Source organism: Saccopteryx bilineata, chromosome 2 (assembly GCF_036850765.1).
Source record: "Saccopteryx bilineata isolate mSacBil1 chromosome 2, mSacBil1_pri_phased_curated, whole genome shotgun sequence".
NCBI lineage: Eukaryota > Metazoa > Chordata > Mammalia > Chiroptera > Emballonuridae > Saccopteryx > Saccopteryx bilineata.
In genome coordinates this window covers 285,041,544-285,066,789 of record NC_089491.1, presented here as the reverse complement: position 1 = coordinate 285,066,789, position 25,246 = coordinate 285,041,544, and the positions used below count along the sequence as shown (strand labels likewise).

Below are 25,246 nucleotides of genomic sequence, written 5' to 3'. Positions count from 1 at the left end.
GTGATGTGGCGATTCACACTAAGATGCTGATGTCTGGTTATTGATCAGATGGCACATTCACATTCTGGGACAAAAGTCTAAGCGAAAGAATAAATAGGACCGTGGGGCATGAGCATTAACATCCTTCCAGATCTCAACAGTAACGGAAAACATCACAGGCCCACTTTACAGCTCCCTCTGAAAAACACCCTTTCTCTGGAGCTTGCTGTCTGGGTATTCAGATCAGACTGGCTCAGATAGAACCAGGAGAAATTCCAAATAATGGGAACTTGGTATGACCCATATTTCAATCAAACTGCCCAGGTTCACACCCCAGTTGCTCATATGGCCTCGGGAAAGGGCTCTCCTCTGCTGCATCAGGTGTCTGACCTGTCTGATAAGATCATAATAGCACCTACCCATGAGTGGGATTAAATGGATCATTAATGTAACTCAATGAGAACAGTGCCTGGCACATATAGTAAGCACTCAGTAAACATCAACTAAGCCCCTTGGGTGGCCACCTTCGCACTGCCCTTCAGTAATTTAGTGGGTTTCTACATTTCTTTTCTTTTTCCTTAAAATCTCAAAATACGGTATTTAAATGTCACTCTATCCCCCGTGTGTTCCGCCCTGCGGCCTGGCACGAGAATACCACTCTCATTCACTTGTAAAAGTTCATCCAACCACATGACTACTCTCCTCGCCATTTTTCTAGTATTCAGGGGCAGATGTCACTGGCATCTGGGCCAGCCTTTCGCAATGAATGGGACACTGAGCAAGAAGCAGAACTAGGCCAGGCAGGGCTCCCTGCAGGTAAGAAGGCACCAGGAGGCACAGCGTTCAGCCTTGCCCACAGCTCCGTGAGCCTTCGGTTAGAAAAACAGAAGCCCTGTCACAGAGGGCGATCGGAAGGAACAGAAGGCCAGCTCTCAGGTTTGCCTCCACCTTTTAGAAAAGCAGGTGCTTCTGGGACCGCAGGAAACCACCACTGATGCTCCCAGCTGCCTCCACCACCAAGGTGGGAAAGTGGCAGGGTGCCACCAGCCACATCTGGACCTTCATGGCTAGAGGAGCACTAAGAACATGTCTTCATACAGTATCTCCAGTGAGTGCTTCTCAATGGTGGACTCCAGCTGGAATCATGCCAGCAAAGCATTCTGGGAAGTGTGGTCTTCAGGTGTCCAACCCCTGAGATGAGGGTGGAGTAAAGAAGGGATGGGATGATGTTGTGGCGTCAAGAGATGACTCGGCAGGAAAGGTTTCTAAGTGTAAATTTAGAAAAACAGATGCCCTTTGCTAAGGACCCGAGAAGCAATACAATCTGTGTTTAAAACAAGCATTGTGAAGAAGGCTTTGGAAAGAGTCGAACCCAAGTCAAGACTCGGTCAAACACATAACAGAAAAGAAGCAGAACATGCCGAGGTGAGCACGCCTACATCCATTCACTCACTCACACGTGCGTTTGTCCATTCAGCACACATTTATCGCTAAGCCCTGGGCTGGGCACTTGGGCTGGACAGCAAGGAGCCACTGGTTGTCTTTGGGAAAGAAAATAATACAGTGAGACTTTTAGTGCAGAAAGATAAAGATCATTCTGAAAATGCACACAGGCGTGGACAAACTATACGGGCATGCATCTCAGTGTAAAAGAGTGCTTGTCTTTGGATGGTCAAATCGTGAGTAAATGCTATTTTCTTTTCTAAGTCTTCCAGTAATTTCCAAATATCTCATAATAAATGTGTATTACTTTTATCAGAAAAAAAAGAGATAGTTTTAAGAAAGAAGATAGAAAGATCAAGCTGGAGACGGTGTGGAGGAAATTCATCACATGCATCTCGTTCGGTGCTTTCCCGACTACGGACCCTCCTTTCCTGTCCCTGTCCTCCCTCCCCCTGGCTGCCCCCTGGTCAGTCCTGTGCTTTCAGCTGAAAGACTCGCCTGAGCCCCAAAGCTCAGGACTCCGTGTGTAACACTCAGCCTCTGGGGTTTTCCCACCTCTCAGCACACTTACAAGTATAGGTTTGCTGTCTGTCTCTCCCCAGAATGGAAGGCCCGTATGACAGCCATCATATCTGCCTGGTTCACAGCTGTTTCCCAGGTATACTGACCACTCTGTGAATACTGTTGGAATGAATCAACCATGGCTTTAAAGGATGAAAGACTGGAGACAAGCAGATTAGCAAGGAGGCAATTATGATAGTCTAGACAGGGGTGGGGGGAGAGAGGCTATACCAGCGAGAGGGCAGAGTGATGAGGAGAGAAAACAGCCCATGGAGACGTCGCGGTATCAAACCCGCAGAACTCGGTGACTTCCTGGACTCCCGCAGCAGGAGGCAGAGGTTCAGGGGTGGTCTGGAGGTAGAACGGGCAGGACTTGCCGATGGATGAAATGTGGGAGTAACGGAAGGAGCTCTATCAAGGTGCAATTTCCTGAGATGGAGAAGACATTTATGGGGGAAAGGATCAAATTTTCCCATTTTGGATGAGAAGTGAGGAGGGGAAGAAATGTCGGGTGAGCCCAGACTTTGGCCTGGGAGTCATCCTCTTAGGTTTACATACAGGTGAGCCCAGTTGGAGGGGAAACAGGAACCCATTCGCACATGTTGAATTTGGGGTGTCTTCTGGGATAGCCGAGACATCCAGTGAGATTATAGGGCTCTAGCATGCATGAGAGATTTCTGGGAGGAAAATGCGTGTAGAATGGGAAGGGCAGAAGGACACATGGTCAGTGGTGATGACTGATGTATGTATGAGCTGGCTTTGCCCAGTGGAGCCTACCCGCCCCGCAGGGATACGGAGAAACACTGCGGGGCAGGGGTCCAAAATCTTGATCCACACAGTCACAGTTTGGAGAAAAGAAATAGAGAGCAGCTTGTCGAGAATATATCTCTCATAAAAAATATACTTCCTCTCTAACCCAAGTCCCCATTGACTTGAATAAGCTGGACCTCAAACTCAGCATTTCAAAGGCCAACATTATTTTTGCTTCTTTCTTATGGCCATCCCCTCGGCAGTGACGAAGGATCAATAAACATCCCCCAGGAACCGTCTTGGCCTGGCCAGCACCCACGCCAACCCCAGCTCACCCCGCAGCCTCTGCGATGGGTCTCAGCGCCACATGGACCGTGTGTTAGTTTATGTTTCAGGGGGAGCCTTCAAGCACATCTGTCCCCCTTCCCGCCGCAAGGTCCCAGGAGAAGAACAGGGCCTGAGGCAAGGGGACGCCAGGCATCGTGACTCTGAAACCCTGGCCGACTTCCCCTCCTGCCATCCCACTGTGGTTTGGGGGGAGGTCTGAAGCTAAGCTTCAGAAGTGATAACAAAGGAAGGGCCTGGCTACTTACAACCGCATAGGGAGATGGAGAGGGGCTGCGTCTTCGCAGGTGGCATGAGGTCCATGGTGAGCACATGGCCCTGGGTGCACAGGGAGGCACCTCGGTGCCGCCTCTGTGGGGGGCGTGAAGGAGGGCATGTGTGTGTCACAGGCACGTGTGCCTGTCTGTGTGGGCTGGAAAGACAAGTGCCGATTCAGACAGGAGAGTTCCCAAGGTGGCTGTTGAGTTTATGAGTGTCTGCATGAGGTTGTTCTGCTCGTCACAAACACTTTGCGAACACACACTGTGCAACTGCTTCCAGGGATCCCTCAGGGTCCAGCCACTGACAGGAGCAAGGAGCCACAGAGACTCAGCGGGGAGAGGAGCGGCCAGGTCTGCTGTCCTCGGGGGTCGGGCTGGCCTGATGTAATCCAAAGACTATGATCAGCAAAAATGAGTGGGTGTTCATCCTCTCTGGTTCTTCCCCGGTGTTAGAATCAACACGAAGCCAAACCTACCTATCACTACAGAAGGGTAAAGGTAACTAAATGAAGCAAAAGGGAGAAAGAGAATCCTACCAGAGGCCTCGGAGGTGGCTGTGGACACTGCCCCCCCATAGTCATAGCTTTTGTGCAGTGAGGCACCACGCCCGTGGGCCTGTTCTCATCTCCATTACAGGGCTCCTGCTGGCCCCTTCCCGTCCTGCCTGCAGGAGCTCCTCCTCTTCCAGACCCTGGTGGTCACTAACGCAGGAGGCCAAGGTTCTTCCAGAACACCAGATCCACGCTGGCATGGGAGACACTCAGCCTGACGTCAGACCTCCAGGACAGACTTCACACGTATAGGAGAACAAGTCTATCCCTACATTGCTGACTGCCATCATCTGTAAGGTATCGCGCAATGTGATTGAACTCGATTCATTCAAACATTTATTGGATTATGTGCTTCTGACTCTTCCATGACACAGGGACATGGAATTGAACAAAACAGACTAGCATCAGCCCCACCATGATCGCTGCCGCCTTCGGGTTTACAGTCCCAGAGAGAAAGAGTGACGGCACTCCCTGCTGTACAAGGGAATCACCACGCCCGAGGCACGGCCCTGGGGGCCGATGAGAGAAGGGAACGAATTCACGGAAGCTTGTATTCTTCAGGTGTCTATCAGGGGACAGAGTTTAGTGCTGTGCAGGGTACTGATGACCGACAGCTGGCCTGCTGTGGACATGAAGCGACTTGGGTAGTCACTGCTGTCCTTTCTTTTTCTCAGAGAAGTTAGGAGGCTTGTTCACTCTGAATTACACCCAAGGAAGAAAAGACACCCAAGTGGAATCCTGAAAGCAGATGTCCAGCAAGTCTCACTCATAACTTAGTTACTGGATGAAAAGGCTCAGGACTTGATGGGTGCCCACTATGAGCTGTGCACCCTGAGGACCCAGGACGCTGTGTAGCCGGGAAGCCTGCCTCGGGCAGACAGGACAGGAGACAACTAGTGAATAACACAAAAGTGTGTACTAGCTATTTAGGCAGCAAAGAGCAGAGGATGAAAAAATAAATCCAGAAACACAATTTTAATTTCCTTTTCTAAAATAAACCAGGAAGAAATCCACGTTCACCTGGTTGGATGGAAAACTGATGAATTCAGCAGGAGACAAGGTGGACCCAGGAATGTTTTTCTTATTCTGATGTAAGTTAGCTCTACGGTGGGGGCTGGGATGGACCGTGAGGCTCCTGGGAGGAAGCCTGGAGAACGCCCGAGATAGACACGGCGTGTGACACTAGTCTGGCTTCCTCCTGCACTTTCTCAGGCCCCTGCAGGGAGCACACGCGTAAGGTCCCTTGCTGTACACTTCTGTGTTGTTCTGGTGCCGTGAGTGGCCGGGAGGGAGGGTCACCCGACCGTGTAGGGACCTCCGCCTCATGCTGCATCCTCAGGACTCGCCCTGTGGCTTTGCAGACGTTTTCCACCCTCCACTCCCACTAATTTATGGCTCTGGCATTTCCGTCCCCACAGCTTCCAAAAGCAATGTATTTCAGCCAAATTGTTAACATGTTGCCTTTGCGTCAGGGTTTGGAATTTAGGAAAACTAGGAGATGGAGAAAGAAAGGAAAGGGGGCACCATGTGAAAAGAAGAGCTGCTTTCCAATCAACCAAAGGAAGACCTGCTGCGGCCACTGCAGAAGACAACGGTGTGAGTCATTCCCCAAACCACAGGAAACATTCTGTCTCGGCCGGCCGGGGCCGCGGCGAGAGGGGCGCCGTGGAGGGCACTGAGTCACTCCGACCTCCGAGCGAGTCCAGACCTCCCTCTGGTTAGAGAGAGAGGTGCCCACGCAGCCACAGACACAGAGGGAGCAAGAGAATCAACTTGTCAAGAGGACCTGGCGCCGTGGACACGAGGCCGCAGGGGCAGAGTGCTGCCTCCCCGGGGCCTCTGTTGAGGCAGGACATTGAGAAGGCAGGGAGGCCGAGTAGCCCTGAGGTTCTACCTTTCCAGGTGGCTGGCAAGGCTCTCTCGGGCACTCGGGGGACAGCAGAGTGGCCACATCTGCTTGCGTTCCAGCTAGATGAACAAGCAGTGTTATCGCCGCCTAGGGTTTGTCAGGTCTGCCAATGGGGCCACCCCAAGTGAGTAGCTGTTGTGTTTCAGAAAGGTCACTGGCAGCAGAAAGGGATGGAGAGGTTTGGGGGAAGGTGATGGGTTAGATGAAAATGAACGAAAGCAGAAAGAGCAATAAGGAGCCCAGCTAACACTAGTTCGGGCCAGAGCTACAGAGGGGCTGACGGAGGAGAGGACGAGGAGTGGAGAAAGCGGAAGGTACAGTTAGAGGCAGAATTAACACTATTTGGATGTTCAGTTGGGCAGGATGTTTCTGCCTCGGTCCGAGCTCCTCCACAACTCCCCCACCACCTGCATAAGCAGAGTCCAAACAGGTTTATGTGCAGTAGGGGGTTAGGCAATGGCCACAGGGAGCAGGAGAGAGGGGTCAGGGCAATGGAGCCAGAAAGGACACAGCAATACGAGGACACGGTACTATGTTAGTGACTCCATGTCTCTGACCCCGAGGAGTCATTCCTTCCCCCATTGTTCATGGTGTTCCCACAGGCGCCCACTGCCCTGCGCTAGGCAGCATGCCTGTGTGAGTGTCCAGAGGCCCTGGTTCCTCAGGTGTCCCATGTCACCTCAGAGAAGCCCCGGGCAAGAGGTAAGAGGTGAGAGGTGCCTGAGATAAGTCCACAGTCCTGTCTCACTGCACCTGAGCTCAGCTCTGTAGCTCACTTTTTTTGTGTGTGACAGAGACAGAGAGAGAGTCAAAGAGAGAGACAGGGAAGACAGGCAGGAAGGAAGAGAGATGAGAAGCATCAATTCTTTGTTGTGGCACCTTAGTTGTTCATTGATTGCTTTCTCATATGTGCCTTGACCAGGGGCTACAGCAGAGCAAGTGACCCCTTGCTCAAGCCAGCGACCCTTGGACTCAAGCTAGCAACCATGGGGTCCTGTCTACAATCCAACGTTAAAGCCAGCAACTGCGCACTCAAGCTGGTGAGCCCCCACTCAAGCCAGATGAGCCCGTGTTCAAGCTGGCAACCTTGGGATTTTGAACCTGGGTCCCCCGTGTCCCAGTCTGATGCTCTATCCACTGCACCACCCCATGGCCAGGCTATAGCTCAGTATTTTTAAAGCAACTTCTACCTGATTTTTAAACAAGGGGCCCTATATTTTCATTTTTTATTGGGCTCTACAAATTGTGTAGTCTATCCTGTGACTCCTACCAAGGAGGCAAACACAGGTCTTACCTGATGAAAGGCAATGTGTCAATGAGTTATCACCTTATTTTTCAGGTTTGGAGCTCAGGTGTGCTATTACTGCCACCTTGTGTTTAACTAGCACACAGCACCAGGAGGAGACTCCCAGCCAGGGGCCCTGGGCCACTACCAGAAGTAGGTGCCAAGACCATCCACACTCCATGGCCAACCCTACACACCAAGAGGGTTACTGTTCAGCTGGCAGTGTTTAATGAAGGCAGACTGCCCACACACACCACTTCACAGGAAGTGTTGGAACGCTTTTGTGTGTTTGTGTGTGCCTTTCTACCAACACGCTCCTCTACTTCACTCTGTAGTTCCTCTCAGAGCTGACCCTATACACGGACCACCAAAAGCCCCACAAGTCTGGTTCTTTGGAGCCAAACCATTTATCCAGCTCTCCCTATGTGAGAGCCCCTCTCCCCCCAGAAGAACCCTGTGGAAGGACTCCAGGGGCTGAGAGGCTGGGCGGTCAGGTCCCGAGGCAGCCTGGGCAGGACAAGGCCTCTAGGGGCAAGCACACCAAGTAAAGACTTCACCTTGTGACTCTGGAGTTTAAAAATATATTCATCTACACTGTCTTCTTGTTAAGGCTTTGTTAGCCTTTAACTCATTTATCTAAAATTTATTTTGATAAATGGTAAGAGATAAAAATACAATTAAAACATTTGTTCTCCAAATCTTTAAACAGCTGTTCCAGTACCACATGTTCAATGATATTTATGCTTCCTTTAATGTATAACCACACTGTAATTATACTGAGGGCGTTTTCTGGCCTATCCATTCTAGTTCATTTACCTGATTTTGGCACAAGTACCAAAGTAGTTCAGTCATGCTTTTACTTCCCTCCCATCTTACTTATTTCTTTTTTAAAAAACTTATTAACCTGATCGGTTGGCTCAGTGGTAGAGTGTTGGCCTAGCATGTGGATGTCCCAGGTTCAATTCCCAGTCAGGGCACATAGGAGAACTGACCATCTGCTTCTCCACCCCCCTTCTCTTCTCTTTCTCTCTCTTTTCCCCTCCCATAGTCATGGCTCAATTGGTTTGAGTGAGTTTGCCCCAGGCTCTGAGGATGGCTCCATGGAGCCTCTGCCTCAGGTGCTAAAAATAGTTCAGTTGCTGAGCAATGAGCAATGGCCCCAGATGGGAAGAGCATTTCCTCCTAGGGGCTTGCCAGGTAGATTGTGATTGGAGCACATGCTGGAGTCTTTCTTTGTCTCCTCTCCACTCACTTAAAAAAATTATTAATTTTAGATTCTTAAACTGATTTCAGAGAGAGGAAAGGAGAGACAGACAGACAGACTGAAACATCAATTTGTTATCCCACATATTTATGCATTCATTGGTTGATTCTTGTATGTGCCCTGACTGGGGATTGAACCCACAACCTTGGCATTCGGGATGATGCTCTAAGTAACTAAGCTACCAAGCCAGGGCTTCACTTATATTTTTTATATGTATTTTAAAATTATTTTATGAAGAAAAATTTCATTGGGGTATTGATTGTATTGGCACAAAATCTATACATTAACCAACTGATACATTTTATAAGTAAGGATTCCATGACAGATGGGCCTTTGTCCTTGCGCTGTCATTTCTCCGGAGGACTGTGTGGACTGGGTGTTGACAGTGTGGTCCTTGGTCTAGGACTAGCTCTCTGAGCTTGGCGAGTCACCTAGTATCTCTATGACTCACTTTTATCATTTGCACAATTGTTTTTACTATATTATTAGGCATAGAATCAACGTGGTGATTAGAACAGTTTCTCACAATCAAATCTCAAAATATTTAAGTCTTAAATTTTACTCTGTACACCCCAAAAATACCTCTTAAACCTCCAAAAGAAAGATAATATGGAAAAATCCAAGACAACACCTAACTGGCAGTATGGGTATCTCCACGTGCATCCAACTCTTGATCTCCAATTGAATGTATCAGAAGGGCAGGGGGGTTTTTCTTTCTGTCTCCCCTCCTCACACACACACATACACAGTGGTATACAACAGGCATTTAAAATAAATTTGTGGATTGAATTAATGAATGGATACAATGTTCTCTTGATCCTAGAATTCCAGGCCAGTAAGGCTAACAGCCTTACACACATTCTGTCAAATGGGAGCCAGGGAGAACTGTACACCCCTTGGGAGAACTCAGGACAAAGTGAGTCTTCTTCTGGTCTTGCCAAATTTCCCACACACTAATGGAGGAGAGTGCACTGGGGGGAAATCATAGGTTGTTTTAAAAACCCAACACAATTAATTAAAGAAGACCCTGGAGTTTTATCTCACATCTCCAAGCTTCCTCAATTACTAGCCATTAAATTGCTTTAATTTCTTCTCTTAAAGTGAAAAACCACCTAATAAGATAGTAATGTAGTTGAAGATACTGTACACACATGTTCACAGCAGCTTTGTTCATAAAGGCCAACAGGTAGCAGCAAAGCAAGATGAATGACTACACAAAATGAGGTCCATCCACACAAAGGAGTATTTACTATTTGGCCACAAGGAGTGAAGTACTGACATGCGACAACATGAACGAATCACAAAGACATGTTAAGTAAAAGAAGCCAGTCACCAAAGGACAAGTGTACGATTCCTCTTTTCTAAGGTACATTGAGTCATCCAATTCATAGGTGCAAAGGAACGGGAAGTTATTGTTCAATGGGTACACAGTTTTGGTCTGAGAAGAACAGAAAGTTCTGAAGATGGATGGCATGATGGTCGTACAACAATGTGAATGTACTTAATGCCACCTAAAAATGAATAAGATGGTAAATTTTGTTACGCATATTTTACCACAGTTTTTTAAAAAGTTATTAATGCTGTTTAAAGATGCTTTCAGAACTAGTTTCACAGAAAGGAAGTAAAAGGCCATTGTACACAAAGCTGGCTCACCCATTTTGTGAGCTGATTACAGAAGATGACACTCAATATGGGGAAGAGAGCAAGGCATGACACAGACTAGAATTAGGTTTAGACGCCTCTCTGATGCTGCTCCAGGAATCTTCGGATTCTACCACAACAGGGGCTCATGTTGTCCTTTCCCGCCGGCTGACTTCAGTCAGTCCTTGTCCAGTCCATTAGACCTGGTCCAAGGCTCCTGTTCAACAATGCGGACGTAAATAGCACTTGGGTATCCCCTCATTTCATCCATCAACACATCTGAGAGAAAAGTCTTTGCCAAGCTAATACCTATTCTTTGAAAGCAGACATTTTTTTGTGAGTTACAGAAGGTATCCACTTGTCTTACATTCACACAAGAAAAAGGGCCCCTCAAAGAGTTCATTCCAGCCCAAGGACATCTGCTATGAAGATGACCTGAAATTCCCCTTCACAACAGGCTGAAATCAGCAGTTTTTACATGGCAACGTTCCCCTTCCAAAACAGAATACGTGTGTGTATAAATATAAATAGGAACTACATCATCGCCTTCATCAACATGCTCATTACCACCATTGTAGTAGAGACTTGAGAAATTTGCATCATCTACAGGAGAGACGACAGGGAAGGAGAAGGTGACAATATCTGTCGATTTCTCGAAACAGCACCCTAAACTGAACGGAGATGCGTGGAGGGGCGGGGTCGGAAGGAAAGGACGTAGGAGGGGACGAAGGACGCTTAGGAGGGTAGGCAAGCAGGAGGAAAGGGAGCAGCAAGCGAGGAACGGCTGACTGCTCCACCGGCATCAAGGGCGCGCCCGCAGATGGCGATTTGCCAAGTTCCGATATTACCACGAGTACGCGAATTCTATTGAATAGTTCACTCCTTCTTTCTCCAGTAGAAGACCCGCCCACCTCGCGCCCCGCCTCCTGAGGCCCAGGCCACGCCCCCAACTGTCTGCGGGCAGCAGTGTCAATAAAGCTGCCGCGTTTTGACTTTGCGGCGGACAACATGGCGGCCTCCATGCTGGGCTCGCTGCTGCGCACCGTCCGGCAGGTCAGGCTCGCGTCCTAATCTCCACACCCCTCCCTCCTGAACCCCAAACCCTCGGTGCCCCCGTCACTCTGCCACCTGTGCGGACCCGTCCCAGGGCATCTCCTCTGGCTTGATTCGGGGCAGGCCCGAGCTGCTGATGCACATTTGGTTTACTGGCAAACGTAAACCTGCCCAGCACTGAAAGCTCCAGATTGACTCTGACTCAGAGGGGAGTGTAGTGAGTGGCAAAGGGGTCCAAGGACCGAGGGTCCAGGGACCCCAACGACAAGTGATGAGAGTCGAGCGAGGGAGACTTGAAAGGAACTCGGCGAGGGAGGAGAGCAGTAGTGTGGTGGCCTGGAAGCGGGAGGGGACAGTGTCCAGGAGCAGGGAGTGGTTAACTCCTCGGAGTTGACAGGCCAGTTAAAATAAGGGCTGAGAATTGGCTGTCGGGCTTAACGTGGTAGGGTTGTAGGGGCGAAAGTGCAAGAGAGACTAGGAAGAAAGAAATCGGACACTAGGAGTACAGACAAGCCTCAAGACATTTTGCTGCAAAGTGGGCTAGAAAAACGGGTCAGTAGCTGGAGGAGTGGTGCGTTAAGAGTGTGTTGTGTGAGTTGTTTTTAACATGACAGAGTAGCTGCTTATTTTTGTGGTAAAGGGAAATATTCTAAATAGCTGGAGCTCTGTACCCTTGTGTAGGCAAGAGGTGATGGGTTTCATGTCCCAGTATTTGGTACCTTAAAAACATGGACCGTTTATTGTAGCTTTGTCCAACAGAAATATAATACTAACCACATATGTAATTTAAAATTTTCTAGCAGCACATTCAAAAGTTTTAAAAAGATTAAGTTAATTTTAATTTTTCTTCCCTTGTCACAGGAGAAAAAGCTACAGGGGAAGCTATCAGGAGGGATGCAAGATTCAGCTTGAGCAAAAAATCTGAAAGAGTTGTTAAGAGAAGAAATTGAGGATTTAGATTTTGATGGTAGTAGACCATTAGATGAAAAGGACCTAATAGAAGAGTTTTAGGAGGTGAAGAGGAGTGAGAGAGAGGGGCAGGATAGGATGTGTACAGAACGGAATAGAAGACAATTTTAATATATAAAGCACTGTTATAAACTGATAAGAAAATACAATATAATAGGAATGTGGGAAAAGAAATAAAACATTCACAGAAGAAACAATACAGACCAGTACATTTAAAAATTGTATGACTTTTATAGTAAAAAGAAAGTTAAAAGGATGAAAGGTTTTGGTTTTTGGTGTGGTTTTTTTTTGGTATTTTTCTGAAGCTGGAAACAGGGAGAGACAGACTCCCGCATGCGCCCGACCGGGATCCACCTGGCACGCCCACCAGGGGCGAAGCTCTGCCCACCAGGGGGCGTCGCTCTTTTGCCACCAGAGCCACTCTAGCGCCTGGGGCAGAGGCCAAGGAGCCATCCCCAGCGCCCGCCCGGGCCACCTTTGCTCCAATGGAGCCTCTGCTGCGGGAGGGGAAGAGAGAGACAGAGAGGAAGGAGAGGGGGAGGGGTGGAGAAGCAGATGGGCACTTCTCCTGTGTACCCTGGCCGGGAATCGAACCCAGGACCCCTGTACACCAGGCCGATGCTCTACCACTGAGCCAACCGGCCAGGGCCTAGGATGAAAGTTTTTTTTTAAATAAATAGAAACCTATTAGAAAATAGTAGAGAAGAAGTTGATTAGGAATAGTTTGAAAAAGAATTGAAGGAAAAAATGCTTAATTTTGTTTTCTAAATTTCCTTTGAAAAGGCAAAAGCATACCTTGCATTGCCCCCTGAACGTGAATTCTTTTAGCCAGAGTGAGCTCTCCCGGTTTTAATGAATGGGACTTGTTTGGTTTGGACAGGCTGCACCTTCTTTCCCCTTTCCCACCCCACAACTGGATCAAAATTCTGCCCTTCCCTCAAAGCCTTGCTGAAGCCCTCTTTTCGCATGACATTACTTCCAGCCATAGTAACCAGGGCATGCATATGACTCAGTCATGTGTCAAATCAGTACTGAAATTCCACTCATGCTTGCCTTATTTCCAAAAGGTGATCATAGAATTATTGTATTTCCTCATGAGATTTTAACATTGAAAACACTGAGGTTATCTTTTGTTAATAGATTGAAAAACTATTGGCTTTCTAGTACAGTATAGTATAGTATTATCATTTTCAGTTTTATATTCTGTATGTTATACATGTACTTCTTCTGTAAACAGCTGTTAGAGGAAACCATCATTTTCGGTAGCTACAATTTAATTAATATGTAATTTTTGCTCTGGTTTGGAAGATACTTGAGTTTTTAGTGGCCTATATTCTATGCCTGTACTGTTGGTCAGAAATGTAGACTGCCACCATGTAAGCATGTGACAACAGGAGCCTACTGTTTTATTACTGGACAGCCCGTGCTAAGAAATAATAGGTCAGTGATCATTTCAAAGTACTTTCTGACCCTGCAGTCTGCTTCTAAGAATTTATCCTGCCAACATGTAGAATGCATATGAAATGATTTACATAGGGGGTTATTCAGTGCAGCTTTTTTTGCAGGGATAAGTGGTAACGTATGGTCTAGCTGTCCACCAATAGGTTGCAGGTTATGTAAATTATGATGCCTCTATGGGGAGGAAAAAATTTCCCTCAAGCCTCCTGACCCCTCTAAGTTCTCAGCTGGGGCCTTGTAACAAAAGACAGATTAACAAGAGAAAAAGCACACAAAGAAATGGAAGAGCTAAGGAAGCAGTTCACCCTGAGTGTTTTTATGCTTGTGACAGGGGACAGTTGTGGGGACATGTGACAGGACGGAGAGGAAACAGCAAGACCCATTTGTTCAGATTGTTCTCAGTTCAGAGATAAGGATGCTTTTCACCCCCACCCCCTACCCCCAGCACACACATACCTCCCTCTCAAGGTTTTATGGCTCCGGGAAAATGTCAGAAAGCCCTTTGAGCACATGCCATTTTTCAAATTCCTTTTGCTTAAAATTGGCCATGTGCCAAGGTGCCATATTTTGAGGTAGTGTGTCCTCAAGCCTGCCACATCCATACAGTGGGATACTGGAAGATGAGGAAGCTTTTTTGGATATGAAAGATCTCTAAGATACATTGTTAAATGTGAATGAAGGGGGAAGGGCTGAAACATGAGAGAAGCAGTAGATACGGGTATTTGTGTAGACAAAAGTTTCTGGAAGAAGCTAGTGACGTGGTTACCTTTGGAGACAGGAGGTAGTCACTGGGCAGGAAAGGGAAGAGGTAGGAAGGAGACTCCACTGTGTCTTTTTATATATTTTTTTTTTTTGAATTTTGAACCATATAACTATTAGTCTGAGTAAAAGATCAGTTATACTAAACTCTCAAAATATTTCACCTTCCAATATACATTAAGGCATTGAATTAATTATCACCATTTTGGCTTAATGTACATCCATAGAAGCTATTTATTCTGAATTAAGTCTATTGTTTAAAATTTTTAAAGTGATCTAAAATTACTCAAAAAAATAGTTGGTCATATGTAGTGACTAAAAGAGGACTGCAGGGTGGGGACACTGGCAGAGCCTGGGTCTGACCACCCTCCTCTTGTTCCTTGTCCCCTTTAGATGGTTCCTTCATCAGCTTCAGGTCAACTTCGAGGTTACTACGTAGACTGGAAAATGTTACGTGATGTGAAAAGACGGAAAATGGCCTATGAATATGCAGATGAGAGGCTGCGGATTAATTCACTCAGGAAGAATACCATTTTGCCAAAAGAACTTCAGGTTAGCTAATTATGATGAGTCCCTGTCTACCCAAGATCATTAACTCAAATCAGATCACTTGTGATACTGTTTGTTGTGACTTACTATCAAAATAATTTCTGGAGCCTGACCTGTAGTGGCACAGTGGATAAAGCGTCGACCTGGAAATGCTGAGGTTGCCGGTTCGAAACCCTGGGCTTGCCTGGTCAAGGCACATATGGGAGTTGATGCTTCCAGCTCCTCCCCCTTCTCTCTCTCCTCTCTCTTCTCTCTAAAATGAATAAATAAAATAAAAAAAATAATTAAAAAAAAAAATTTCTGGAGACTATAACCAAATACTCCTAGTCAGCTCAAATGAATACTCTTGAAACTGATTTTGGTGAATTTCAGATTAAAGAGAATTATTTATTTCTAACCATGCTAGACTTGTAACCGTGTTATTAGGTGATCCTTAGAAAGGTCCGCGGCGTGGTGACCACACAGAAACTGGGCGGTTATTCGGACCTCGGGTCTCTGGCCAGCCTCATCCGGGGGCCCTGGGTTTTTCCAATGCATGGGGCTACGTGTTCCTCACACAGGGCCTTTCCTAGCCCACCTATCTCAACTCCTTTGCCCACCCCTGCATGCTGAGGTGGCCTTCCATTTAGGTTTCTTTTCTCATCAGACTCCTTAACTTGAATCAGAGGATGTCAACCGTTTGGCTTCTTGAAGCATAAGGCCCTGCGCCTAACTGCTGACGCAGAATATCTGCGCCCTGGAATCTCAGCAGGGAGTGTATCTCAAACTCAGGGCCACTCAACTCATCAAAAGCTCAGAGTAAAAAATAAAATGCATTTGTAGAAGTTGGCAGAATATACAGGCCATTCGTTACTGTGGATGCTTTTAAAGCTTGTCTAGATGAAGCCAGAGGAACAGAAAGCTGAGTGTCCTGGGCCACTCTGTCACACCTATTGCTATAATGGCGTCAAGGTACTTGCCGGTAGTTAGGAAGTAACAAGAAGGGGCCCTCTAAGCTCATGGTGTGGTGGAGGACATTATTTATGAAGACCCCCGTGAAGAACTGTCCCTGCTGTGAAAACCAGCAGAAGCTGTGCAGAGACCCTATGGACATGGGAACTGGTCGTGGCTGTGTTGCCTGCCTAGTAGCTTACAAGTTAGTATTCATGTCCCAGTTCTGACCACGTTACAAGCTTTCACAGCACGGACTTCTGTCTCGTTTTCCCTTTGCCCCCACTTCCTCATTGTAAACTTCTAAGTCTTTTGGGGAACAGGAGAGGTAGGGCTGTGTGTACACATTATGTACATACATAAATAACTTGTAGCTATTCTTCAAGGCCTGCCTCCAGGAAACTTGACTTCCTTCTGCCAACCTGGTCATTTCTCCATTTCCTCCTGGAGCACTTCCCATCTACCAGTCACTGGCTTCATTGTGTTGTTTTATTTAATTCTCTAAGTACTCCCTAAAAGCAACACATGTAGAAGCTTTTGGAGATCAGGAACCATTCTTAATCTTTACTTAAAGTTTATGTTAATTTAGTGGCTTTCATGTGTATTTTCTCATTTACTGTATGTCCTTATAATATGTTAGAGAAATTGTATTGCTTCCACCACAGTCTAGCACAGGGTCAGTCACACTTGTCAGATTAAACTGAATATAATACACAAGCACACATACATACACTTTTAAGCACGTGCATAAGAATAAGTCACAATGACAAGACCTTAGTGCAAGCTACTGCAGTCATCTCTGGTTTTCTCCCCTGGGCCACTGGCGCCCTCCACAGATTCACTCTACATTGCAGTGTGTAAATCCCACCTGCTCATTCACCTTTGCTTCTCCAGCAGCCAGACTCTTCACCGCAGAGGCCAGAGCTTTGTGGGATCCCTCTCTTTATCCCTCTCCTCAGCCACGTTTCTTCCTACTTCATCTTCAGCCTAGAAGTTTCATACTTTCATGACTCAGAAACCATATGGGAAATAACCTACCTTTACACCTCAAGAGACTAGAAAAAGAAGAGCAAACTAAATAGCATCTTTAAGAGCAAAATTAGCAGAAGAAAGGAAATAACAAAGAGCAGAAATAGATGAAATAGAAACCAAACACTAAAGATAAATGCTACAAGCTGATTTTTAAAAAAAGATAAACAAAATTGACAAACCTTTAACTAGACCAACAAAGTAAGATCAAGAGTACTCAAATAAGAAATGAAAGAGGAAATATTAAAACTGATGCCACAAAATACAAGGTAAGAGTGATATAAATAATTATAGGCCAACAAACTGGATAACCTAGGAGAAATGAATCCATCCCTAGAAGCATAACAACCTACCAGACATTTAAATATGAATTAACACAAACCTCCTCAAACTCATCCAAAATACTGAAGAGGAGGGAACATTCCCACATTCATTTTACGAGGCAGGCATTAGCCTGAAACCAAAGCCAGATAAGGGCACTATAAGAAAAAAGAAACTATAGGCCACTATCCCTGAGTAATACAGAAGAAAAAGTTCTCAACAGAATACTAGCAAAACAAATCCAACAGCACAGTAAAAGGATCGTACACCATGATCAAGTGAGATTCATCCCTGGGATACAGATTGGTTCAACATGCAAATGAGTAAATGTAAATGTGATATACCACATTAATACAAAGAATGGAAGATAAAAATTATATGATCTCTACAGATGCAGAAAAGGCGTTCGACAAAATTCAACATCTCATGATAAAAACTCAACAAATTGGATATAGAAGGAATATATCTCAACAGAATATGTCCACAGCTAATATAGTCAACAGTGAAAGGTTGAAAGCTTTTCCTCTAAAATCAGGGATAAGATAAGGGTACCCCTCTCCCCACTCCTGTTCAACACTAGCACTGGAAGTCCTAACCAGAGCAAGCAGGCAAGACAGAGAAACAGGCATACAAATCAAAAGAAAAAAGTAAAACTGTCTTTATTTGCAGATGACATATATATTATATATGTAGTATATATATATTATATAGAAGATCCTAAAGACTCCACCCAGAAGCTGTTAGAACTAATCAAAGAATCCAGTAAAGTTGCAGGATACAAAATCAACATATAGAAATCAGATACATTTCTATATTCAAACAACAAACCATCTGAAAAAGAAAGAAACTATGCCGTTTAAAACCCATCAAGCCTGATGACCAGGTGGTGGCGCAGTGGATAGCGTCAGACTGGGATGCGGAAGACCCAATTTCGAGACCCCGAGGTCACCAGCTTGAGTGCAGGCTCATCTGGTTTGAGCAAAGCTCACCAGCTTGGACCCAAGGTCGCTGGCTTAAGCAAGGGGTTACTCAGTCTGCTGTAGCCCCACGGTCAAGGCACATGAAAAAGCGATCAATGAACAACTAAGGTGTCGCAAGGAAAAACTAATGATTGATGCTTCTCTTCTCATCTCTGTTCCTGTCTGTCTGTCCCTGTCTATCCCTTTCTCTGACTCTCTGTCTCTGTAAAAAAATAAAAATGCCTACAATACATAAAAACCAATAAAATACCTAGGAATAAATTTAAGATAAAAGAGCTGAACATTGAAAACTAAAATACTGATGGAAGAATTTGAAGAAGACATAAATAAAAAGATATCCTGTGTTCATGGGTCAGGGGAATTAATACAGGGCATTAATACTGTTAAAATGGCAATACTACACAAACCCATCTATCTGTAGGTTTTGTGTAATCCCTATCAAAATTCCAATGGCATTTCTCACATAATAAATAATAAAATAATCCTAAAATTCATATGTAATGTCAGAAGACCCCCAAATAGCCAAAGCAATCCTGAGAATAAAGTGGAGGCATCACACTTTGCCTGATTTTAAGCTTTGTTACAAAGTTATACTAATCAAAGTAGTATGGGACTGGCATATAAACAGATACATAGACCAAGGGAACAGAATCCAGAAGTAAACTCCTATATATATGGTCAACAAATTTTTGACTAAGGAGCCAAAAGTACTCAATAGAGGAAAGGATAGTTTCTTCAATAAATGACATTGGGGAAACTGGATGTTCACATTCACTTGCAAAAGAATGAAATTGGACCTATTATCTTATACTACTCACGAAAAATGAATTTGAAATGGATTAAAGACTTAGACATAAGACCTGAAAACACAAAACTAGAAGAAAACATTTTTAAAAAGCTCTTTCACATTGGTCTTGGCAACAGTTTTTTAGGGGTGACTCCAAAAATGCAAGCAACAGAAGCAAACCTAAGTGGAACTACATCAAACTAAAAAGCTCTGCACAGCAAAAGAAACAACATGAAAAGGCAACCTTCAGAATGGAAGAAATATCTGCAAGCTATATATCTAATAAGGTGTTAATATCCTAAACATGTATGAAACTCACACAACAGCAAAACAAACCAAACAAAAACAAAAAAAAGAAATTCAGATAAAATTGGCAGAGACACAGGTGATATAGTCAACACTATCGTGGTATTTGATAGTCACAAATAGTTACTAGACTTCATTGTGGTAATCACATCATAAGGTATATAAATGTCAAATCACTACATTGTACACCTGAAACTAATATCTTTATAATATTGTGTTAATTACACTTTAATTTTAAAAAACATTCCAAAAAAGGGCAGGGAATCTGAATACACATTTTTCCAAAGAAGATATACAAATGGCCAACAGATACAAACATTGGTGGGAATGTAAATTGATACAACCACTATGGAAAACAGAATGGAGGTTCTTCAGAAAATTAAAAATAGAACTACACTATGTGATCTAGCAATTCCACTTCTGAGTATATATCTAAAGGAAATGAATCACTAGATATAAATACGTGCACCCCAAAGCTCATTGCAGAATTATTCACAACAGTCAAAACATGGAAATAACCTACATGTCCATCATGGATGTGATATTCATTCAAAGAAAGAAATAATATGGTGTACATTTACACATGCACACACAATGCAACACTATTTAGCCATAAAAAAGGAATCATTTTTGCAGTAAAATGGAATACCTTGAGGGCATTATGCTAAGTGAACCATCAGATCAATACTGTGACCTCACTTATATGTGGAATCTAAAGAAACAGATCTCATAGAAACAGTGACTGGTGGCTACCAGAGGCTAGGGATGGGGGAATAGATGTTGGTCAAAGGGCACAAACCTCTAGCTAGAAGATGAGTAAGTTCTGGGGGTCTAATGCACAGCATGGTGACTATAGTTAATAATACTGTATTATATCCTTAAAAATTGCTAAGAGAGTATTTTAAATGTTCTCATTTCAAAAGAAGGTTATTATGTGAGGTGATGGAGGTGTTAAGTAAGTAACCTTATTGTGGTAATTATTTCACAATACCTGTATATATTGATATATACATGTGTCAAGTCATCGTGCTGTACACTTTAAATTTACACAATGTTGTATGTCAGCTGTATCTCAATAAAGCTAGGGGAGATCATATGGGGAGACAACAAATGCTTTCACACATTTTCCAAATGACTTAAACAGTAATGTATGTAGCAGCCCTATTCATATTAGTTCAAAACTAGAAACCACCCAGATGCCCATCACCTGTAGAATGGGTAAATTCTACTGAGAATAAAGAAATGACACTTGTAAACAGTATGGATCTCACAAGCATATTATTGCATGGAAGAAGTCAAACAGAAATGAATGAAAAATGAATAGTCTATGGTCACATTTATATAAAATTCAAAACAAGGAAAAGTACTCTGGTATTCATAAGCAGGTTAGCCGTTAGCCAGGAGGTCAGTGACCTGAAAGGAGGCAAAGTACAGCCTGGGTACTGACATTTCCTAATATATGTATTGATAGTTGCTGGTTGCACAGGTATGATCTGAGCTGAACACTTGTGGTTTATGGATTCTCATGTATCTTTAAGTTTCAATTAAATTTTTAAAAGTTATATTGGGAGTATGTCAAACAGTTGTCATTTTCCTGGTCTGTTTTTCCTTAGAGGTTAAGGTTCCCTACCGTGTTCAGGGTTCTTTGGTCAAACTGGGGCTTAGTGAGTCTAGTCTACTGTTCTCCTCTAAGCATCGACTTCAGCGTCTAGACCAGGGGTCTCAAACTCAACTCAGCATGTGGGCCGCAGAGCAAGATCACAGCCGTTCGGCGGGCCGCACTAGGTCTACAAAAGGCAACTGTTATGCAACACTTTTCAGTGTCACAAAACGACCAGAAACTGTAGTTTGTGGATTAGTCTGTGGGCCGCACAAAATTGTTCGGCGGGCCGCATGCAGCCCGTGGGCCGCGAGTTTGAGACCTCTGGTCTAGACAGTAAATTTGTGACTCTGTGTAACACTGTTGTGACCTCCCTTAGGAAGTGGCTGATGCAGAGATCGCTGCCCTTCCCCGGGATAGCTGTCCCGTTAGAATTAGAAACCGGTGTGTCATGACGTCCCGTCCCCGTGGTGTGAAGCGGCGTTGGAGGCTTAGTCGCATCGTCTTCCGTCACTTAGCTGACCATGGGCAACTGTCCGGGGTCCAGCGAGCAATGTGGTAATCAGCTCCAGGACCGACTGAGCTTGCAGGGAAACCGGTCTGACAGAACTTGTCTAATACGCAAAACCTACTTTTAACAGGCGTCCGGTCTAGGAGTCTAGTCTACCTGGTGTCTAGTTAAATTGCTTCTGAATTTTCAGTGAAGAAATGTGGCTGTTTCATTCTGTCAGTGAATTACCTTTTCTGTCGGATTAAAACATGTTGCTCCCATGCATAGTGCAGAGGAATAAATATTTTCTGTGAAAACGTGCTCTGTGTGCTCGCCTTTTCCTTCAAGTTGAATCTTTCAGCGACATGTAAGGGGTCCTTGTATTGAAGGGCATTGCCTCAGGCTGCTATGGAGTTGGCTCAGCCAGGGCAACGTGTGATGCAGGCTGGCTTCCCTGACCTGTGTTCTCTTTTCCATAGTTCTGTTGGAAGGTAGACCTGATATCTGTATTTAATGCTCACCATCTTTGTGTGATGGCTGAACAAACAGCCCACACCCAAGTGTTTTCTTGTTCTGTCTTCAAGGGACCTTAGAACAAAGCCCCTGAAAATGTATCCAAAGAGGAAAAGTTTTGTGAATAGCCTAGACTCTCTTCATTCATGTTTACTTCACATGCAGCAGAAACGAGTCAAGGGAGCCACAGGCTGCCTGGTGCTGTGCCAGTGTGGTCAGCCTGGGGATAAAAAGGCAGCAGTGTGGCAGCACCTGCTTGGTCCTCAGAGGGTGTTCCTGGAGCTGACTCCAGCACCTGCCTCAGGAGGCCAGGGATGAGTCTTCACAGACAGAACAGTACAAGCGGGAGCATAACGGGGTCCAACAATGAAATTAGCCACTTCAATGTATCAGAAATACAGAGCACAGGACAAGAGCCAACACAGGAAGATGTAGTACTTGGCAAGGAGCAAAGACTTAAATACCAGCTGGTGAGAGCGGTTAACAGAGGGATGACAGCATCAGCTCACTCTCCCAATAAGTTGACAGCTGTGTGGCAGATGGCCTTGAGCAAGAAGGCGACCAGCAGGATGTCTTAGCTGTTCAGGTAAACAGGGCCTGAACTGAGAAGGAGGCGATAGGGCAGATTTAAGTATTAGGAAAGAAAGTTGGGCAAGACTTTGAGACTGCTTATATCTAAGGTAGAAAGGGCTCTGGGTTCCTGGTGAGGGACTCGATGGATGGTAGAAGGCAACTAGTCCCAGAGAGAAGAGATGGGGGGAAAGAATCTTCCATTTGTTGGAGGAGCCAGGTTATTCGTCCTGTCGAGTGTCCAACATTTGGCTATTTGCTTCTTCATGTGTTCCTGAACTTAGTCCTCTGTCTGTATAAACTAGTGGTTACATCCTAAAGCTTGTAGACATGGGTCCAATTTTTTTAGATATGAATTTTCAAAAATGTGCTGTGTACTCTCACATCAGAAGACACATAATTGTCCAGCTTTTAGTGACTGATCAATGGGCTCAGCCTGATCCCTGAATTTTTTTTTTTTTTGACAGAGTCAGAGAAAGGGATAGACAGGGACAGACAGATAGAAACGGAGAGATGAGAAACATCAATCATTAGTTTTTCCTTGTGACATCTTAGTTGTTCATTGATTGCCTTCTCATATGTACCTTGACCGCGGGCCTTCAGCAGACTGAGGAACCCTTTGCTCGAGCCAGTGACCTTGGGTCCAAGCTGGTGAGCTTTGCTCAAACCAGATGAGCCCATGCTCAAGTTGGCGACCTCGAGGTCTCGAACCTGGGTCCTCTGCATCCCAGTCCAATGCTCTATCCACTGTGCCACCACCTGGTCAGGCTGATCCCTGAATTTCAAGTTCACCATTTATTAATCTGTTAACATTAAATTTTGCAATGGTGATGTTATAAATGCTACCCTTTTTTTCTGTATTAGCTGGAACTTGTCCGTAAGAAACTTCCCCTTATCAACGACTTACTACTCTGAAGTACATTTCTTATAATAAAGACCAGATATATGCAGGAATTTCGATATTTCAGAGTAAATAAATTAGTGCTCTAGCAAATTCCGAAGGTAACAATTTTACACCATCGTGACCTTGTAGATTTTGTTTCAACCCACTCCAGACAGTATTCTGAGGCTCACATCAATGCTCCCACTGTCCCATATCCTTCCACTACCGGGCACTTCACCCTGTTGACTTTGACACAAGGTATCTGATCTTTCCTTGATTTCAGGCATAAAACAACCCAGGCTTACCTTTGTATTTCCTGCCTCAGACATTTTTTTAAGAGTCCTTGGTCCTTGTAGTAGGGAATGGTGTGTAGCAACCACATCTGAGCACTAAGGATGCTGAAATGTCATTGCTTTAAGCTTTGAGACCCTTTTGGTGGGATTTGCTAAGAAATGGTATTTTTACCAAGGTAAAAATATTGTAGTAAGTTTATACTGATTTTATACTTGTAAAAATCTTAGCTCCTAATAACAATCTGAAGTTTTAACATCTCACTAGTGATGGACAGTTAAAAATACCATGTTCTAAACTCATTTAGACAGCAATGTTTATAACTTGATGTACATTAGGTTTATTTTCAAATTTTAGGGCTGTTTTTTATTTAGCTTTAAAATTTTAGATGGTTCTAAAGTCAAAACTAAAGAAAGTTACATTCATAGAAATACTGCTTCCATCTTGCTTTTCCTTCCCCAGTAGAACCATTTTTATTGGTTTGGGTTTACTTTCCGGCCTTTTTTTTTAAATAGAAGCAAATACACATATTTGTGTTTTCATGTCCCCTCCCCTTGTAACACTAAGGCAGGTAAGCATACCATCAATGGTGCTCTGCACTCTGCCTCTCCTCTTACAGTATCCTGGTGATCATTCAACACACTGGTACACAGAAAAGAACTTTCATTTCTTATTGTGACTAGAAGTGCTGTGTGTGTGCATGGACCACAGCTAACTCAGCTAATAATCCTCTATTGACATTTGGGTGTTTACATTTTTTGCATACATCATTCCAAATTTTGGCCAGTGTTACCTTTGGGGAAGAACCTAGACGGACAGAGTCAGATGGTACATGCACACAGCATCTGGCGGACATTGCCAACTGCCCTTCCACACAAGCTCTAACTTCATCTAATCATTCCATGCCCATATGTGAGTTTCCCCACACCATCAACAATCAGTATACTAAACTTTTGGAGTTTTTCCAATAAAAGGTAAAAGATTTTTTTTTTTTACTTCTCTTCTGAACAAGGTGAGCATCTTTGCATATTCAAGTTTACTTACATTTTTCTGTTAACTCTGTTCTTAATTTTGGAATCCTCTCAATGTATTATTTTTATTGTGGGTTTTTTGGTTTTCTTGGCCATGTAAACATTATGTAGTTGAAATAAACCAGCATACCCTTATCACGTCTAGATTTGAAGTCACGTAGACTTCCCTCACTCTTAAGTTATAATGATGTTCTATCCATGTCTCTAGTACTCACATGGCTTCATTTTATATTTAAACCTGTCATCTGTTTGGAATATATACATGTCGTTATCTTTGGTTTTAGAGGCCCATCTCTTCCCCGTTTTGAAATGCTGAACAGGTATACCTTGGAGATAGAGCTGGTTCTGTTTCAGACCACCGAAATAAAGTGTTGCAATAAAATGAGTTGTAATCTTTTGGCTGGTAGAATCTTGCCTTCAATTTGTAAATAACACACCTGTGATGTGCAATAAAGTGAAGCTCAATAAATCTTCTGCCTTGGGTCTTCTCTGTTCTGTTCCACAGGTCTGTTTATTCATGTGTCAACATCACAGCTTTAATTGTAGAGGTTGAATAATGTGTTCAGCGGTAGTAACAACTGTGCTAGATAGAGAGGCTACCTACCAAATTTTACTCCCCTGGTACCAAATTCTATTATGGTAGTTTTGGTTAATCCTTAGTTTTCCTCGTGTGTTCAAGGGCTTTCTCCTACCTCACCTGCATTGGCAAATACCTCCCATACAACAGCAATGGCGATCA

The 25,246-nt window shown here is 44.4% G+C and overlaps 1 protein-coding gene across 1 annotated transcript; it reads left to right on the top strand.

Moving 5' to 3' along the window:
• The first annotated feature begins 10,960 nt into the window (after nucleotides 1-10,960).
• MRPS14 (mitochondrial ribosomal protein S14) lies at nucleotides 10,961-21,540 on the top strand. Its single transcript, XM_066261202.1, has 3 exons — nucleotides 10,961-11,041; nucleotides 14,621-14,779; nucleotides 21,109-21,540. Exons 1-3 carry the CDS (start codon nucleotides 10,997-10,999, stop codon nucleotides 21,289-21,291), a joined length of 387 nt encoding a protein of 128 aa, XP_066117299.1. The 5' UTR covers nucleotides 10,961-10,996; the 3' UTR covers nucleotides 21,292-21,540.
• Nucleotides 21,541-25,246: the final 3,706 nt, after the last annotated feature.

Bases quoted from the DNA above. Each gene is read 5' to 3' on its own strand.
- MRPS14 (XM_066261202.1), top strand. From the start codon at position 10,997: ATGGCGGCCTCCATGCTGGGCTCGCTGCTGCGCACCGTCCGGCAG. The intron at 11,042-14,620 runs GTCAGGCTCGCG...TGTCCCCTTTAG, and splicing joins TGCTGCGCACCGTCCGGCAG to ATGGTTCCTTCATCAGCTTC. The intron at 14,780-21,108 runs GTTAGCTAATTA...GACCTCCCTTAG, and splicing joins TTTTGCCAAAAGAACTTCAG to GAAGTGGCTGATGCAGAGAT.